Here is a 19,900-nt window from a genome sequence, read left to right as displayed (position 1 = left end):
GGTCTGTCCATAGTCTTTCTTCGTGGACCACAACAGTCGAGCTACCACTTTCATTGACCCCCGAATCCCTCTTCAGAATGGGCGTCTTCCCAACCATCTGACACATCGACAGCACCTCCAGAGACTCCGAAGTTACAGCGCTGGAGAGGTAAACCCCTCTCCCCCTGCCCCACCGTTCACAGGACCATAGACTCTGCCTCTGCTGGTGGAGCCAGGATCTAGGGTTGTCTGTTCCTCCAGGAGCTGAGCCATATCCGTATGTTCTTTAGCAGAGTGGATGAGGACTCGGGGCACCCACTTTGTGCCCTAGACCCATCTTCAGATTGCCTTCCTTCTGCCTCCCCTTTTGTCCTACACAATCACGCTACTGAAAAATTGATCTAGTTTAAAGGAGACTGAAAATGCATCCTACACTTATGACTGGAGAGGTGCTTCCTCAGGCCCACTGGTCACATGTAAATTCTTAAAAGACCGTGGAAGCGTATGACTGCATTTAAACTTCTACCTCTCCCTGGATCCTGGAAAAGACTTCAGTAATGCATTCCTGGACTGAAAACTGGGGGAATCAACTGGGCCACATGAATACTCTGTTCCCACCCTACCATCTGCTCTTCCCTGATTTATATTTTCTTTCACTCGACATGGTTATCTTCTACTGGGCCGTGAAAGGCTGCCCCCTTTCTTTTTTTTTTTTAACTTTTTATTTTATATGGAGTATAGTTGATTAACAATGTTGTGTTAGTTTCAGGTGTATAGCAAAGTGATTCAGTTATACATATACATGTATCTATTCTTTTTCAAATTCTTTTCCTATAACACAGGGAACACTGCTCAATATTACGTAGCAACCTAAAAGGCTGCCCCCTTTCTTAAACATCAGGTTCCTTGCCTTTCTGAATTCCTGTTTCTATATCCCATACCCTTTCCTGTTCTCCTTTCTCAAATCAAAATTCAAAACGTAGCTCTCTTCTATCGCTAATCAGCTCTTGATATTAAAATGAGCAAATCCCTTTATGTCCTCACTGACATTTCCCGAGTAGCTACACCTTCTTTTCATACAAACCACCAGGATCTCAGGAGGTGTGGGCTCTGAAAACCATTTCCCATGAAGCAGCTTGTAGAGTTAGATTACCATGAGGTTAAAAAATGAAGAAAGTGGTATAGGAAGCAAAGAAATATATCTATACGGTCCCACAGAGAGTCATTCCAGGGAGAGCCACAGTGGACGTCTCTGGAGAAACAGAAAATAACCATCTACCTGACAGCCTCCAGGGAATAAACATGAGTCTCAGGGGAAGAGCTTGTTGTTTTAATGAAAGCTTAGTGTACAAAAAGAAAATCTTTACTGGTTTTTCGGGGGACTCATCTGTATACACTGAGAAACGTAACTATTTCCAACCAAGGGTACTCATGGTTTAAGGCCAGTGTGATAAATTGAACTTTTATTTCATGGAGTCATCTTAAATATCATTGTTTTAGGATGCCTCTGAAAGCATGTTAACTCTTTCTGCATATACATAAAATATGTATGTGACCATGCAGAAGGGAGTATTATATCTCCCCAAGGGTTTTGTGGGTTTCAGGACGCTTCAGATACCAGGCACTCAGCGGCAGACACGTCCACAGGCTACAGAAAGCCAGGCCTCCACTTGTCAGCTCAGCACGTATAGTCCCCCTCCCTTTTATAACCCATCAGAAATTTCAAGATGTATTGTCTTGGTATGATCACGGATAAATTCAAAATTCTGCGTCAACTTGAAATATGCCATTTTAATGTATTTAAAATGTCCAAGCTCTTTAATATTATTAAGGTAATTTCAGTGTTAACATAGAGTAACTGCATAAGATAAAAGAAGCTCAGTACCGCAGACAGATTCGCCACGGTTCATTTTTTTTAAAAGTCAGTCGCTCAATGAAAACCCTAAACATATAGATCTGTTACACATATACGAAATTAACCCGAAAATGTAAATATGAGAGCCTTCCTGTTGAAAGAACGATTAAGACCGTGAGCATTGCTTGCATTCCCTGTTCCAAAACGTTTATTTGATGTGATTGACGAGCCCAAACACAGTCACGTTGAATATCAGTATTAATGACAAAATGGCATCTGAATCAAGCCAAGAAAGTCTAACACATAATGACAAAAGGGAGTCAGTGTGCATCAGCCATCTGGTTGCCTCCTAATTCATTCAATCTCCAACTGACTGTCCGTCAGGTTTTTAAACCCCTCTCATCCCTCTGCCCAACCTCTCTCTGCCGGCAGCTTTTCACTGACACAAGGGAAAACCAAGAAAGCAACCAAGAGAGAAGCTGGGAGGCAGAGGATATCTGACCCAGAGGCAGCGCACCAGAGAAAACAGAGACCCAGCCTCTGTGAAAACAAATACCTGGTTCCTCTTACTGTGAGAACGCACAGCCTAGGGACTGAGGAGTCAGGAGGACCTGGGTATAAAAATAGAGAGAGGGGTGTGGCAGAAATGTTAATTGTGTTTGCTGTGCCCCAAACATTGATTAAGTGCATGGTCTGCCCTGAGCACTGTGAAATGCAAAGATGTATGAGATACGATCCCTGTCCTGGAGAAATTTGTATTCTATTTCTGAAGCCAGGCCAAAAACACACACAGAGTTAGGTAACAGGAGAAATTAGAATACGATTGAGTGCCAAGAGAGACGTTAGGACAGATGCCACAGTTCAAAAGAGGCCAAGGAAAAGTATCTTTTAAAAGAAGGTACTTGACCTAGACCTAGAAAAATCGGTAAAACCTAGCTAAGTACAAAGACAGAGGAAGGACGGCCCCACAGAGAGCACAGCACAAGCGTCAGTGCCGAGGTGGGTTTGAGAAAGGTCTGCAGAAAGACGAGGAGTAAATAGTTCACTGTGACCAGAATAGTAAGTTTCCACTTGGTTTTTGTCTTGAATTTTGGGAAGCTTTGAATGCCACATGGAAGAGCTGGGGCTTTTTTATGAGTCCATTGAATGAATTTGAGAAGAATAATATGATGATTTATATGTAAAAATGGGCTTTTAGAGATCAGTTCACCCATTGCTTCTCCAAAGGAGAAGACAATTGACAATTTGGGATGACAGCTCTCGGATGCGTGGAAGCATCCCTTGCCATTGCAGGATCTTTTCTCCTGGTCCCATCCATTAAGTTTCAGGAATGTCCCCGTCTCACCGGTTACTATGACAACAAAAACAAAACAAAATAGCCCTGAGCATCTCCAAACACTCCCAGATGGTAATTCCACTCCAGTTAAGAATCGTATTTCACAGTCAAGTCCACTGAAATATCAAGAACTCAAGTCACCCAGGGAGTTCAGGACCAAAGTCCAGATTTCCCAACTCCCGGTCCAGTGTAAACTCATTTTTAAAGAAGACAGTGACGGCCAAGAAGAGGCAGAATTGTGGCACAGAGAGATTTGAGAGAGAAAGGTCATGAGAGGCCACTGCCCCAGACCAGGTAGAAGGTGATGAGGCCCTAAGCTGGGGTGACGAAGAGAGAGCAAAACCTCAGGGAAGTCGAGGGCTGTGGAGGAGGGGTACCTGGGACTTGGGTTAGCAGATGGGAGTCCCAGCTGTGGCTTCTCCGCAGAGGTGCTGTGTGCCATTGCACCTTCCTTCCCTTTCCGGGGCCTCAGTTTCCCCGTCTGCATTTGGAAACAAGGGGACTGTATGGCCACTAAAGCCCCTTCCAGCTCTGTGGTTCTTAGAGTCTGTGAAGCTTGACTCGCAGTCCCAAAAACAGCTCACAGGTAAGATGAGCAGGAAAGCCAGGCGGGGAGGCTGGTAGGTGTGCCTTTAGGTAGGTTGCTGATGAGTATGGAAACAGCAGGAGAGCCGATTAGAAATGACAGCTAAGCAGATGGAAATATGAGACTCGGGAATATCAGTGAACTATTTCCATAATCTGCGATTTTTCTGTGTTACCTCTCATGGGCAATGGGGAATTCACTATAGATGTTTCTTAGACCTCAGCTTTAGGAACCAGTTTTTTCTTCTGTTCACCTTTGGGAGCCATTTTTTGAGTGTTGCCCAGGGGTTGATCTTTTTTATCCATTGCATTTAAGGATGGAATTAAAATCAGTGTCTAGGGACTTCCCTGGAGGTCCAGCGGTTGGGACTCCGCGCTTCCACTGCAGGGGTCGTGGGCTCCATCCCTGGTCGGGGAGCTAGGACCCCGACATGCCGTGTGGCGAGGCCAAAAAAAAAATCAGTTTCTATATTCAAGATCCTTAATGGTAAAAATTTCCCTTAAAGCCCCAACAATAGGTTATTAATAGAGACACTGCTCAACATCTTTTGAATTTGCCTTTACCTCACCTGAAAATTGTTCAGGCCGTTTCCTGAAAGCAGTTGTCAGGAATATATGATTTTATGCATAAAAAGATCATTATTTGACACTTTAACATGCTTTTTTTTTTTGCGGCACACGGGCCTCTCACTGCCGTGGCCTCTCCCGTTGCGGAGCAGAGGCTCCGGACACGCAGGCTCAGCGGCCACGGCTCACGGGCCCAGCCGCTCCACGGCATGTGGGGTCTTCCCGGACCGGGGCACGAACCCGTGTCCCCTGCATCGGCAGGCAGACTCTCAACCACTGCGCCACCAGGGAAGCCCTAACATGCATTTTAATACAGTGGCACATCTGTTTAAGTACCAACGAAACAGGCTTGGTTTCTTCCATAGTGTCCAAATGGAATTGGACATAGATAAATGGAAGGGGCACATAGGGCCAAAAATATTGGATCCCATCTCTCTATCAGTAAGGAAATCACGGAAGGTCAAATTTTGTCTTGTTTATACTGCAGTTTGCAGTATAAATTAACATTAATAAGGAAGGATAACAGAACTCGTAATGTTAATTTCTTTCACCACCTTATCTTGGTCAGGTTAGAAAGTCATTAGTGATAGAAGATCTCTGGGAGGGTACATATAAAAACGCTTAACGCCTCAAGGAAAGGGCAGGAGTCTGGCAGGCAAGAAAATTGACTTTTCACTCTCAAAGCAGAAGTCACCGTGAGTCATTCTTTGCAGTGAACTGCTCTTGTGACAAAAGTCATTGCATCACCTCTGATGACAGAGGCCATCATGCAGGAAGCCGCCCTTTGGGGAGGGTAACTTTTGCACTGTGTTTTAAAATCGGTAGTTTTCCTCTTGATTCCATGTAACCTGTACTTGATTACAGGTTTGTTTGGAAGTTTGTAAAATTCGGACGCCTGTGAAAATACACTTCTGAATTATAAACGGTGTATAATGAGTGTAGAAAATGCAAGCACAGATGGAAAAGAAGTTAAAAGGCAGGTACAGTCCCCCCCATCTGGAGACAATTCCTGGTGAACATAGAAGTAAAAAATTGAATCATACTGTCTATGGGTCTGTATCTTCCTTTACCATTATAGTACATTGTAGATAGTTTCTATGCCGTTAAAATTCTGCTATACTTTATCATATGGATCTGCCATAATTTGACTCAAGCCTTTCTCTGGACATTATGTTTATCACCCAGTTTTCGCTATTATAAATATGTTGAAAAACTCAAACATAGGTCTCTCTTTTCTTTCCAGACTTTGTTAATGATCCATTTTTAGAGCACAAAAGGAATCTAGAGCTGAACGTAAATTCATCACTTGGGCTTTTCCCCTGAACTTGCTATTTTTTATTATCAGGTCTCCAGTGTTTTCAAGAGAGCATTAGCTGATTATTAACCCAAATTCAGCCTAAAACCTAACAATTTGCAATCACAGATTTTTTTAAAACCGCCAATTTACATTTCCAAGTTGCAACACAGAAAAGAAGCTTGTTTACCAGTCACTGAAAACTGTTTTCTGAGCATATCTATTTTGTGTTGTCTGGAGAGCTAAGTGTTTGAAGTTTGCACATTTGCAATTATGATTAAAGCTATCTCAACTTCAAAAGGGAAAGAAATCTTAAAAGTAGTCACATGGGGCTCTCTTCTCTCTGTCTCTCTCTCACCCTCTCACCCACACACACAGCCCTGCCTGAAAACCTCAGTGAGACAAAAAGTGTGAAATTCTAGGGAATTCAGTGAGTCATATCATCTTGGTTTTAAATAGAAATTCCATTCTTCTAGGTATTTTCAGTAGTTAGGAAAGCAAATGTTAGCATCATGTCCGCAGTGAGATCCAAATCAGTCACTCAGTTGATGTCAGACATCCCTCGAGATGGAGCATTTAGTACCACTTCTGGGCCACAAAGATCCTAGTACATACCAAGTTCTACCTAATCTTAGAATATTAGAGCCTTCCTTAGCCCTACATGAATTGTCTCCATCCCTGTAAATTCCTGGCCCCTGGCTGGAGAAGCACGTTTCTGTTCAGCCCTCCCATTCTCAGGTTCTCTCCCCTGTAAGCCATCCAGTACCACTTCACAATCACCTCCTCTATTCTTGGCCGTTGTTTCCATGGCTCGCGGACCCCAGAAACCCCACCGCTACCCTGTGTTGTTTCCTCCATCTCACTCGTGGCATATCCCTCAGCCTTCAAAGTAGCTGACCTTCCTCTGTTTCTGAAGTCTTTCGATCTGGCTTAGTTTTGCCAGTACGTAGGTGACCTCACAAGTAGGCACCAGTTTTCCCTAAGGTATATCTGCAACACCTGAATTCCCTATGACCCCCTAGGAAGAGAAGTGAGCCTCTTCCTGTTTCAAAGCCAGACAACTACTGACAATTAGCCACTTTTGCTCGGGGTGTGACTGCAGGCATCACCCAGGTTCAGTGCACAGCCAAGTCTTCTTGAGTTCCGCTCTCAAATCTATCTGCTTCCCCAATTTCTCTCTGTAATTCATCACTTGGATAATCTTCAACTGAGGGTTTTTTGAGATTCCTGTCTTTACAGCATCAAAAAATATTTTAAACGCACATTAAGGCGGACTGACACATTTCCCTTGAAGGAAAAGAGATATTTCAGTCCCGGAGAGCCTTTATGTAGTTATTAATTCATGGAGAAAAAAGAAATATGAGACTCACTATTGCATGTAAGCCATCAGCAAACCTTTCTTTCATCACTTTGCATTATAACCATATAACCAGAAAGTGCTGTTACAGAAGCGCTGGCGTCTAAATCTCGGTGGCTGTCTACACCCACTGAACAGAGCTGGGTGCTAATGGCATCAAAGTGAGAAGTCACCCAGAGTGGCACAAAATCTATTCCCTTGTCCCTCAAGTGAGCCGTGGGCAAAGAGAAGGATCTGGAGAGGAAAAGGATGGATCTGTATCCCTACTAATTCCAGAAGAGCAGTTCAAAGACTGTCGCATACAGATAGCGAACTGGTAGCACATCTCGTACGAAGGATATGATTCTTGTCTGCGTGAGACATGAAAGTAGGACCTAAAGGAAAACCAGCAATTACCATTTCTGTAATTAGGAAACCCTAAGTAATCTGCCCTACTTTGTCATCTGCAATATCACATGTGGCCTAGTCTTAAGTGACCACTTTGAGACTGACCCGGACCCCCTTTCTGGGGTTTGGAGCATAGGAGCTCATCACCTCTCCTGAATTCTGTGTGAGTGAATTCTGGTCTCAGAATTTTCTTTCCTTTTTCTGTCTGGATGTTTGAGCCCTTTATGAGTATCTTACAATGTCATCTTCAAAATTCTTAAATATTTTAAAGTCTGTTTTGGCTACTTTGCCAAATATCATAGAATGAGTCATAACCTACACCAAACCCAGTATATCTGGTGAATGTACTCCAATGTGGAAAATCTCCATTGTGGTGCCTTGGTTTAAACAGCTTACCCTGCAAGGGTCCTTTAAGGAGCAAAATATGTATGGAAGCATGGTAGAAATTCATTGTCCTGCTCTAGAACCTAGGGAATTTATATAAATTTTAAGTCAAGCTAAATTAAAGTTAATCATCACAAGTATCAGTTTTAAGCTAAGCAAATTCCATATTCCATGAAGTTATGTCAAAATGTCCAACCCAAACCAAGACATTGGATGCAGGCTAGTAGTATGGGGAAGTAAAAAAAATTCTCTGCAGTCAGTCATCAGTAAGTATCCTGGTTCTATCTCTTACACTTGAAAGTTTTGGAAGGACTTAATTTGCTCTGATCCTCAGATTCCCCATTTGTAAACGGGAGTGAATAATGCTCTATTCGGTGTATTAATGTATTAATGACCATTCTACTGAGTCATTTTTTTTAAACTTGCTTATTTTCCATCACTTTGAGGATTATAACTTCATTGCTTCTTTAATTTAGGTGATGTCAGGGCCTTTTTACCCCTCGTTTTGAAAAATTAGTTTCCAAAGCTCATCCGAAATGGCTGAGATTTCTAACGCTAACAATTTTATTTTGCAATTAGGCCTCAGAAGTCTCTAGAAACAGAGGAGCCTCTCTACTGGCCAGGCCAGGACACAGCCTAGTAGCTGCTATTCGAAGCCAACATCAACATGAGTCACTGCCACTGGGTATGTATCACGCTTTGTGAACCCCTGGATAGCTTTGTGTTTCTTATCGTGACTCCTTTAATATTCAGGGTTCTGTGTTTTCTTTTTCCTCTCGTATGGTATAGTCCACACCCCTATCCTTTGTTCCCATCCCCCCACTTGCCCCTTTTCCCTCTCCCTTCCTCCTCATTTTGTCCTTCTCTCTTCCCTTCCCTCTCTTCCCTCCCGTCTCTTCCAGACCGTCATTCCCCTCCCCCGCCCCCCCCCCCCCCCGCCTTGTTTATTCCATTCAGTGATTTGTTAGCTGGGTCCCAGGAGAGCATAGTTTAAATGAGGTGACGGCTTTTGTTGCTTTTAGGTGCACTTTTTACTTTAGACCTCTCTTCCCATGCATGTATGGGGATAAACTGGCACAGTCTCCATTCCTAACCTCAGCTACCTCTTTCCAAAACACATGCCACTTGTATCAAGGGAAATGAGGTGAGAGAGTCTAAATGGATTCGGATGTTTTCATTATCACCATTGGGAAATCAACGGATGGCCAAAGTCATAAGTGCAAGTGCTCAAAAAGGATTTCTTTGAACTCATAAAGAATCTTTTGCCATAATACCTGTGGCAAAATGACAAGAGAAGTCAGAAAGAACAGAGTAGTACTCTCCTCCTGGAAGACCTATTTTATTCTCCGTCTGTTCACAAGGGGATGAGTTAACAACCCAGTTAAGTTCCTAGAATATTAAAGATAATTAACTTAGATCTGGTTCACTTTGGGTTTGATCTTTTAAAAATACTCATACCATTATGTCACAGAAAAAGCCCTCAAGAGCTTACATTTTTTGATGAGTTTGCTCCCTGCCTTTTCAATTCCTCCATTAAATCCTGGTATCTAGTTGCCATTTTCCAAACATGAGCAAAATTATCTCTGGGCTGAAGACTCAACCACAACTTGTGCTTTTGTCTGTTTCAGCATATAATGACAAGATTGTGGCATTTCTTCGCCAGCCAAACATTTTTGAAATGCTGCAAGAGCGTCAGCCAACTTTGGCGAGAAACCACACACTCAGGTAGGGGCCTGTCTACCACCCTCTACCTACAGGTCTCTCCTGCTGGTTTTCCAGGTGGGGCAGCCTCTGTGGAGAGAGGGCAGACACTTAAGATGTGTTTTATTCATTCACTTAAATTATAACCTGAATATTTAAAATGAAGGATCCAGGGGTTTCTAATGTTCTCTAAAGTGTTGCAATCAGAGATAGTTATCGTGCCAGATTACCTATTATTCTTACGATGCTAAAATGATTTCCATCGATTTGGAGAGAAGCATGGAAAGGGAGCAAAATAGTTTTCATCAAAAAATTATTTATGTAAAGCACCATATAAATGATTTTTGTTTTAAGAATATAATTGTCTGATGGTGCACCAGATATTAGATGACTATATTCAAAACTAAACCAGCGAACAAAAAGTATCACATGTGTTCTAACACCTTAAATCCTAATGTCCATTACGGTCATTTCTGAATGAGTGTCTCTGAAACTCTGAATCACTTTATTTGGAAGGGAAAGCCACCCAAGGTGATGAAAAGAGAAAATATCCTCTGAACTTAAATCCCACTTTCTCACCAAGATATTCAAGCATATCTCTCCTTCAGTTTACTACCCAGCATTTCAAAAGCTGGAGATGAACAGTGGTTAAGTGTGTCCACTCAGAGTTTGAATACTTGCTCCAGCACTTAGGGACCAGTGATGGGGGCATGTCATTTAATCCTCTACCCTCAGCCTCCTCAATCATTGAGACAGGGTCACAATGTGGGCACCATTAAGATGCTTCACTGGGTATGTGTATAAAGGACCAGGCAAGGCGGGCAGAGATGCAGCCAGTGACTGCCCCTAACTCCTCACCTCCCATCCGGTGGTCTTTTCAATCTGGCTGACAACTATAATCCTCTACTTTGACCTCCTCGATGAGTCACCAACACCTAAAAATAACCTCTTTGCTAGTCATGCCAGGATGGATCACTCACTGTTCTTTTCTCCTCCATCACCACCCCCACTGACACTTCTTTTCCCTGTGGTTTTACTCTGCGCAAACTAGAACCTCCATCCTCCCAAATGCCCATCATCTCAATTCCGCCCTCTTTCTTCAGCTTCGCATCTAAACATTTATCTCCTCACTTGCTTCCAGCCCTTCTTTTCTCTTCTCCCTGCCATGGCCTAGGTTTGGATTCTCATCATCTCTCTCCCGAACTTGGGAGGGATCTCTTAAGAAGATACTCCCTATCGCTCTACTATAAACAGCATTACCTCCTTATAACCCATGTCACCCACACCCTTGAAAAAAGCTTCCTGTGGAGTATCCTCAGGGCTGGCCACCACAGTGGCTCTCAGACTGTCTTTCGGGGGACCTCAGAGCAGCTAAGGACCCTCTCTGGAATTTAGTCCTTGAGGAAGTACACCCCACAATAGCAGGAGGAGGGCAGAGATGGGCATGTGATACTAACCTCATTGTGAGTAAGGGGGCCGGCTGGCATCCTGTCCCAGACCCGGCCGCTGGCCCTCACCCCCGCAGGGCCTCTGGTCAGCCCTGCCTTTCTTCTAACCCCTGCTCTGCCCACCCTAGCCAGTCCACTGAGCAGTTTAGGCCAGATTTGTGACTCAGGGACTCCTGCCCACCTCATGAGGTTTTGAGGCCGCATGAAAGAGGCCATTTATATAGATCTACTGCAGGTTTTCCTGCCTACCCATTAGTATAAGACCTTAGTTTCATGGAGGGGGAGGGAGGTGGAATCTGAGCCTAGTTTGAGAACTTGTGAAAAATGCACCAACTAATAAAATTGGCTTATTTACATGGGGTTTTTGGGGTGGGGGGGTGGAATTCTTTGTTCACTTCCTTATGAAACTACGAGCTCCCTCTCCAAAAAGGAACTGGTTTCGATGGAACCTTTCTTACATCAGAGCTCGTGCTAAGGAAAGATGGAAACCCTCTCGTAAGAGTGGAATTCATTGCAATTGAAGAACTAGATGAACTATGTTAAGACACTTCTACAGCTTTTCTCTCCAGGATTTCAAAATTCATTGACAAATACTTTCAATTTCATTACTCAATACCAACCAAATAATGCCCCCAAACAAAAACTTCCCATGGCTCCTGTTAGGTATGTGATAAAGTCAAGATTTCTAAGCACAATTTCCATAGTCTCCTAAGACTGGCTCTAATCTAACTCTCCACTGTCCTGTGCTCGTATTTACTTCCTTCTGGTGTCTTCCACCTCCGTCAAACAGCCTGTGCCCTCTCCTACCCACACCCTTCCTGGAATGGCTTCTCTCTTAAAGGCATTTCAACCCATCTTAAAGGCTCAAGTCAAACGCAAAGTCTCGGTGATCTAGGCAGACTTCAGTAGTTCTTTTGCTTTGATTTAATAGCATTTGGTTTTGTACCTCTAAGATATTTTTCCATTATCCCTTGTATTCTACCATGTACTAATGTCTTCCTACGACACTGGAAGTGTCTTAGGGCAGGGTCTATATCTTCTTGGTCTTTGAACCACTCTTGCCTCAGAGCCTGGTTCCTCTACTTTGAAGACAGGAAACACTGTTTACTTTTTGAGTGAACAAGGGGACTTTAGCTTGACTGATTATCACTTCCACTTGTGTCCAACTCTGCCCAAGTTTTATTACTGTGTCACGGAAGGCAGGGCCATACTCAGTCCATTCATGGGCTGCTCTCTGGCTCACGGTACATAATAATTTAAGGGAATTTCCAAGGGATTTTCAGAGGTGTTGTACTACCTGAAAACTTTCTGACACATCACTGCTCTTGAACATTTCTACGTTACAGATTCTGCCACTAAATAAGGAGTTCACTGCTTACTTTGGGGAGAAATGTGAGCCCCCAAAAGGCCCTAGAGTCCTGTTTAAATCATTTTTAAAGTAATCAAATTAATCCCCTGTGTAGAAGAGTGGAATTTGTTTCTGAAGGGAAGTAAACAATTTCAGCACCCTTGTGTAGTATCACGTTATAACAGAATCTAAGAAACCTCCGGGGTGTGGGGGGGATGGTTTGCAGTGTGGAATTGTACAATTATGATTTTCCAGTTGTGGGTGACTTGGAATTAGGGAATATTGGAACTGGAAAAAAATTGGAAATTAATGTAAAAACTAATAACCTTTTTAAGGTTAAGGACTCCTTTGAGAGTCTGATGAAAGCTCTTATAGACTCTCCTCCATATATGAACATAAATCTTTGCATATAATTTCAAAGAGTTAACAGATCCTAAAGGACCTGTAGACCCCAGGTTGAAAACCCAAGGAGCTCATCAAAAACAGAAAGCCCACAGTGACATCAGAAACTGACTTAAGAGGTCATGAAACAGGGCACTGGGCCTATGACTAGGCCTCTGCCTGTGCCTAGATGTGGTGTGAGGGTGAGTCAGCTTGACTTTAAAGATCCAGTAGTTGAAAGGAAAACCTCCTCTCCCCATGACTCTGCCCAGAGGAAGAACTTACTGCTTCCTCTGTGGTTCCCACATGGGGACCATGACCCCATGGTCACTGCTATTCTCCAGGAGCCATGGATCCACTGTCTTGGGTTTGCAAAGCCAGTCATTGGGTTAGAGAGTGGAGGATGAGTTCTCAGAAAACTGTGTTCAGTAGAAGTAGTGAAGCATAAGGAAACCGCATGGGGAGAGGGAAGACGGAGGCATAAAACCCAGGGGTTAATGACATCTGTTAAGTTTCAGGGTCATGGTAGCCATCCTCATTCATTCTCTCTTTCCTTCAACTAGTGCTTTTATTGAGCGGCTATTCTGAATCAGGATTGTGCGAGGGCTGTGTACCCAGTATCTAAGCCAAACAGACATCGGTCCTACTCTCATGGGACTTACTATCTATTGGGGAAGACGGATGATAGACAAGTGTGACTTTTTTTAAAGCCAAATATAGAGCTATGGATTGTATTATGGGCCATGAAGGACATGATCAGAATTGAGTGATAGTGATGGAAGGATGGCAAGGATTTCCTTGTGGATATTGAGTTTTAAGGTCTTTGAGGCCACAAATAAAGATATCAGGATGTCAAGGAGGCAGGTGGCTCTATTGACCTGGGCTCTGAGGGGAGCTTTACACTGGAGTTTTCCTGATGGGATGCGTGTAGGAGAGGCGGTTGGCATTCTCACCCCCAGAGATCTCCCCCAGGTCTCAGTGCCTTTGGTCTGGACCCAGGGACATTTGGAGGCCCCTCAGAACACTAGGTCTGCATGAGATTTTCACATACATGACAGAGGGTGTAATGTCCTGTGAAGAGCAACCGAAACGCTCAGAAAACTCTGCTTGGCTTTCTGATACGTGTATGTGGTATGAGTAGGTAGGGTGATGATAGAACCACTACAGGGGGCACCACTTCCCGTGGCTGGGAAGGGTGCTCTCCTACCCTCATGGACTTGACTCTCTTTGGACTTTGTTTCCCCAGGAGCCCAGGGAATAAAGAGTGACCCCCTAGAATGTTCTCTCCCTTTTTCCCCAGGCAGGGAGACCAGGGGCTTGCCCAGATGCGGGTCCCTTGGGGCAGCAGGGTGACCTGCCCCAGGGACATTGCCACTGGGGGAATACATCAATTTGAGGGTCCTTCATGGGGCTGCAGTTGGTAAACCAGAGGAACAGGGTCCACGAGAATCCTCCAAACAAGAGGGCTGTGAGATGCTGTCAGGATTGGAGGACAGTGCTCAGGCACACGGAGTCAAGGGCACAGGGACGTGGAGGGAGAAGCAGCTGGTGGAGGAGGCTTGGTGCTTGTACCCTTGGCCGGGCTTCCACCTCCTCCCTGAAAGATGATGTGTGGACAGGTCTGCTCCAGTTTCCAAGTCCCTGGTCAGAGGAGCCACTATGATCACCCACAGGTTTTGGAAATAGCATTTACTGCAGCAGTGCTCTACCCATAACTTCAGGTTGGACCACAGTGCATTTCTCTGTTTACTCCCATTTTGTGTATCTTTGTAGAAGCCAAAAAGTTTCTCTTGTCTTCTTAAAAATACCCACACCAGAATGTCAAGTTCATTATATTTTTACCTGAAAATATGCAAGTTATGATGAAGATTGGGATCCACATTACTATAATCAGAGAGAGAAAAAAGTTGTATCTATAGTATTTTTATTAATAGATTTATTTTTAATCTTTCATTAGAGGAAACTGATTAAACGGTATACTAGACCACTCTTTATTAATTTCTTACAAGTACATGTGACTCTAAAATCATCTCAAAAATTTAAACAAAAAAAGAAAAAAGTGAAATATTAAAAAAAAATCAATCCTTAAGTCTTCTCAGATTTCTGCTGCATCTCTTCAAGGAAAGGGAAAAACTTTTAACTTCTTTGAAGCATACCTACAAGGGAATGATTCTTGGCCATAGTGTTTGTAATCTTTGAATATCTGAATGTCAGAGAAGCACATTACAAAGTTCATTTGATCAAAAGAAACGCTATTTATCCATAGACTTACTGGAATCATTTTGCCAGGTTGGAGTTGGAGGTTGTGAAAAAGTCAGAATGCATGAGTTGTAATTAAACAGAGAGAAATTGATGCCTATACTCAGATTGACCTGGAAGACTCTCTTGTATTCTGGGGCCAGACCCTCTCTGGACTGAGTGTGGAGTTCATTCATTTTCCATCAGGCATAAGGTTTCTCAGGAGACTCCTCGTCACTCTTTCTTCCCATGGCTTCCAAGATGCCGTGAACCCACAACAGTCCACCCCAGCTCCACTCCCAACTGTGTGGCTCTCTGAGGACCTACCTGTGTTGTGCTCCTTGGCTTCTGTCCCCGTGTGAGTCTGAGGAAAGGTGATCCCTTGGAGAGCATCATGGGAACCTGCAATATGAACTTAAATACCTCGAAATACTCTGGACATTAGAACATCACTGTTCAGCCCTATTGGAAGAGAAAGGGGGATCAGAATGGGGTTCATTCCTTAACTTATGCATCGGTGTGTAATTCTTATTTTCCTTCCCACATTATTCTAGGGAGAAAATCCATTACATTCGGACCGAGGGTAATCATGGGCTTGAAAAGTTGTCCTGTGATGCAGATCTGGTCATTTTGCTGAGGTAAGGGGCTGAGCCTGAAACAGTTCTGGAAAAGCAACTGGAAAAGCTGCTCTGGGCAGTTCTCCAGGACAGCCCAGACTGAAACACTCGTTGCTTGTTCTAGAATATTCTAGTGGCTGCAACTGAAGTAGGGCTCCCACCCTTATACCTGCTATTCACCTCTTTCTCTACATGTAAGACTGGGGTATCAAGAGCTACATATGGTACTTGATGGAGACCTTGTTGTAGGATTAATTAGGGTTTAAAATGACAGGGAGAGTTTGCATGCCGGGATGTGCCCATCCAAGTGAATCTGAGTGCTTTCGTTGTCTCGTGAGAATTGTAACCACTCTTACCCCAATTTGTGAACATTCTCTCATGGACAGAGAACTAACTTTTTAATTTTTTTTTTACGTTGCAGTCTCTTTGAAGAAGAGATTATGTCCTATGTCCCCCTGCAGGCTGCCTTCCACCCTGGGTACAGCTTCTCTCCCCGCTGTTCACCCTGCTCGTCACCTCAGAACTCCCCAGGTAACGTGAGGATCTGGCATTCTGTCTCCTGCGGGTGGCCACCTGTGTTTCCACCTGATGAAGGTGCCCTCTCTCCCTTAGTCCCCTCTCAATTTGCTGATCATCTGTGCACTAAGTTGGGTGTTGACACAGTGCAACCTGTTTTGGTAATGACCCCAAGCTATTATGTGTTTTGCATTTTTTGATGATTTGGAAACATTTTTCGCTAAACCAATATTTCATGACACGAAAATTATATGAAATTCATGTTTTGGTGTCTATCAATAAAATTTTATTGGAACCCAGCCGCACCCATTTATCTGTATATCAATAAAATTTTATTGGAACCCAGCCGCACCCATTTATCTGTATATTTTGTGTCAACTTTCATGCTACAACAGCAGAGCAACAGAGACCGTATGGCCCCCGAAACCTAAAATATTTACTATCTGGCCCTTTACAGAAAAAGTCTGCGGACCCCTGCTCTAAATTGCTGTTCTGTTCTAAAACACACTCTCTGAGCATTTAAAAGGGAAGAGCCCTTTCCGGAACATTCTGCCTCATGAATCAGAATGTTATTAGATACCAATTTGAGTAACTTTCTGTTAAGTTGTAAAGGAGGCACTAGGTTACGTGCTTACTAGGGACCACCATTATGCCCCCGTGAAGGTGCCAAAGAAGTTTGTAACATGATGTGAAATTGTTTCCCTAGAGTTTTCTTTGTGTATTAGAATGAATTTAGAATTAGAACTCATGATATTTTTTGTGGGTATTTTCCATTCCGAATGAGGAAGTATATATCGAACCGTTTAGCGGAAAAAGAAGCTAGTATTTCCTGGGTTCATCAAGATAATTAGCTTTAGTGAAATCCGTACTCCCACATGGGATCCAGATATTGAAGAGTTTTCCCCATTGTCTTGGTTTACAAGAGCACATTGTCATGGGTGTTTGTGGCAAACCCAAATATATTTTTATAACTTTAAAATTTAGTAAAGGAAGTTAGTTGAAAAATCTAGTAACTTCTTATCTTATGACCTCCGGAGTTAGAGTTCAAAGTTGGCTTTTGAAGCCGGGGGGAAATGGAGAAGAAAAACAGAATTTAGCAATACGCTCTGTCCCCCAGAAGGGATGTCTCATTCAGCTAGTGTCACTCAATACTGCCATAGGTCTCTAAAACTAGACTATCTTTTCATTGGTTCAGAATGACCCCCGTCACGTTGTTCAGGACTATCTCTTAGAGGTAGTTTCGCTAATTCCTAAAATCTGTTTTTAAGTCAGTATCTCCTTGTTAGGCCTTCCTGCAAACAAGTGTATCAGTAGCATTGCTGAGGACATGTCCCACGTGTGCTGCGTCGGACATACAGCATAGCTGAGACGACACGGCTTGGGAAAAGGAGGACCCGGAGCTTTGTCAGAGCCAGCGTCAGGACAATCAGTTGTCTCCAGTGTGCACGGGATGACTTCCTTCTGGGGGGCAGAGCCTTCCATCTGGGGGACCTGTCGGTCTGCATGATGATCTGCCATCTTGTTGTAGAGATGGTCCCAGCCTGATAATGTGTCTACATCTTGGTCCAAACCTTTGGCAGTAGAGTGTCTACGTACCTTTGGTATGTAGAGTGTCATTACACGGGGGAGATATCATACTGCAAATAGAATAAGGGAGTATAAAGAGTTACTTGCTAACTGCGGACTATTTGGATAAGTTTTATAAAAGGAATCGACCTTCCTGATGCAGATGTTACTGACACCGTGAACGCCAAGAGTCATCCAATTCATGTTGTCAAAGTGCTTAACTCTTTACTCTCCTAGCTTTGACCTTGGGGTCCTAGACTATGTAAGCCAGGCATTTTGAAGTTAAACTTTACAATTTCCATTTTTCCAGACCTTTATGACAGTTACCTGGGGCAACATAGTGAATTATACGTGCCAAAGCACTTTGTAAAGCTTAAATTACTAGAAAAATGCATTGTAGGGACCATGGGCCATAGTGGTAGTACCAGCAGTAATGAAAGTTGTATTATAAAATATACTGTAATCTGATGGCAGAAAATTATACTTGCACCTACAGACTTGTATTCTAGTTCTACCTATGTCCTGAAACGTGGTATTTCAGCAGAGACTCTTTCCTTTTCAAGTGGTGGCTGTTGGTTCCCCCCACACCTCAGATGCTGCAGGACTCGCTGGTGAGACTGGTGCCGCTGGTGCCCTGTGTGCCTCCTGGCTAACACAGATCAGCCGTATCTCTGCCCCTAGTTGCTGTCATCCACCCACCTTCTTCTCATTCTTAAAGACTGTGGCACCCATCTCACAGTCTCCCTCTCCTCCCCAAGTCCTTCCACCATCCTGGATGACATCAGCATCCACAGGGCACCCGTGCAGTTCCTTGGCCTCCCAGTTTCTGGGCTTCCTTGTCTGCCCTGCCCTCCTCCTCCTCAACCACTGGTCCCACAATCCCCTTCCTGTCTTGTTGTCATCTCTGACGTCACTGACTCAAGCATCCTACTCCCATCCAACGTGCTTATTCAGCTGCTCTCCCCGATACCACCCTGTGCCCTCATCATGACCTCCAGTTTACGGACGCCTCTCCTTTCTAACCGCCTCTTCCTCATCCAGCATAGGATCCCTGGTTCATCGTTTCTTGACGATGCCCTGAGCTCCCCGATCCTCTCCATTTCATTTACAGAGTTCCACTCGTAGGTCACCTTAATATCTGCTTCCCCTACATCTCTAGTCAGGCATTCTTGGGCAAATTCACCTGACAAGGCAGATTATCAATTATAAATTAGTCATCTCTCCACCTCACATGGACCATAAACACCCAAAAGAAAATTCAACCACATTTCACTGGTAAACGTATGCTCTTCTCTACTGCTATTTCAAACGTTGCCACTCCTCTCAAACTTCCGACCCCTGGGTCTCTCCTGGCAAATGATGTGCCTTCTTCCTTCACTGAGAAAATTGAAGCCCTTAGACAGGAACTGTCTCAAATGCCTGCTGCCTATCTTACAAGCCTACCAATGCTGCCACCTCCCTCTCCCCCTTCACACCTGTGCATTAGAGGGGGCGTCTTCTATAAGGTCGCGGCGAGCTCTGGGTACCCAGTCCTATGGGTAATTCTCAGCCTTCCTCCTGACCTTTCAGCCACATTTAACACTACTGATGGCTCCTCCCCTTAAGTCACCTCTTCAGTTGGCTTCTGGGACACAAGCTGTGGGCATTTCATCTACGTCTTTGGCCACCTTTGCGGACTCATCCTTCCCTTCCAACCATCCTCAAGACTCTGTGCCAGGTTTTATTCTCCTCTCTCTCAAGCTGTGTCTTTTTCCAATCAAGCATTCAAACGTACTGCCATCAAAGACCAAGCTCGTGACCTCACCCATCTGTGCTTCTTCCATTTGTCCCCATCTCAGTGAATGTCACCACAGGCCATTCCATTATGATGTCTGAAACCCACCTGGGCCTCACTAACAATATCCAGTTCATTGCCTCCTAAACACATCTCCAATCTATCTTCTTCTTCTTCTTCTTTTTTTTTTTTCGATGTAGTCCCATTTCTCATCTCCACTGACACCACCCTAGTGCAATGCGGCTGTCTAAATCCACTCTGGGCCTCTCCGGTGTTTTCTCTCTACTGCAGAAAGACTAAGGTTTTCATAACTCAAGACACATCACGTTGGTCCCCACACAACGGCTTTCCTGTTGTGCTTAACATTAAACAAACTTGCTTAGTACGGTGTACCTCATCCTGTTTGATCTGTCTCCCGCCCACCTCTCAAGCCTTGTTTTGCATCACTCTGGTCCTCACACCCTATGCTCCAGATAGACTGGAGCACCATTTTCCATCCTGCCACGGTACCTTTGCACGTGCTGGTCCTCTACCTAGATTGCTCTTCTCCCGGCTCATCTCTTCTCT

The 19,900-nt window shown here is 44.0% G+C and overlaps 1 protein-coding gene across 1 annotated transcript in view; it reads left to right on the top strand.

The window, feature by feature from the left end:
* Nucleotides 1-19,900, top strand: part of HECW1 (HECT, C2 and WW domain containing E3 ubiquitin protein ligase 1) — a 253,203-nt gene that overhangs the window by 175,106 nt on the left and 58,197 nt on the right. Inside the window, exons 14-18 of the mRNA XM_065883673.1 lie at nt 14-148; nt 8,324-8,429; nt 9,373-9,469; nt 15,415-15,498; nt 15,899-16,008. Coding sequence (XP_065739745.1) covers nt 14-148; nt 8,324-8,429; nt 9,373-9,469; nt 15,415-15,498; nt 15,899-16,008 — 532 coding nt within the window. The remainder of the gene's footprint in view (nt 1-13; nt 149-8,323; nt 8,430-9,372; nt 9,470-15,414; nt 15,499-15,898; nt 16,009-19,900) is intronic.

The sequence above is a fragment of the Phocoena phocoena genome, chromosome 9, assembly GCF_963924675.1.
Source record: "Phocoena phocoena chromosome 9, mPhoPho1.1, whole genome shotgun sequence".
In the NCBI taxonomy this organism is placed as follows: domain Eukaryota; kingdom Metazoa; phylum Chordata; class Mammalia; order Artiodactyla; family Phocoenidae; genus Phocoena; species Phocoena phocoena.
The sequence above is the reverse complement of the archived record's forward strand: the minus strand, read 5'-3'. Positions and strand labels throughout refer to the sequence as shown.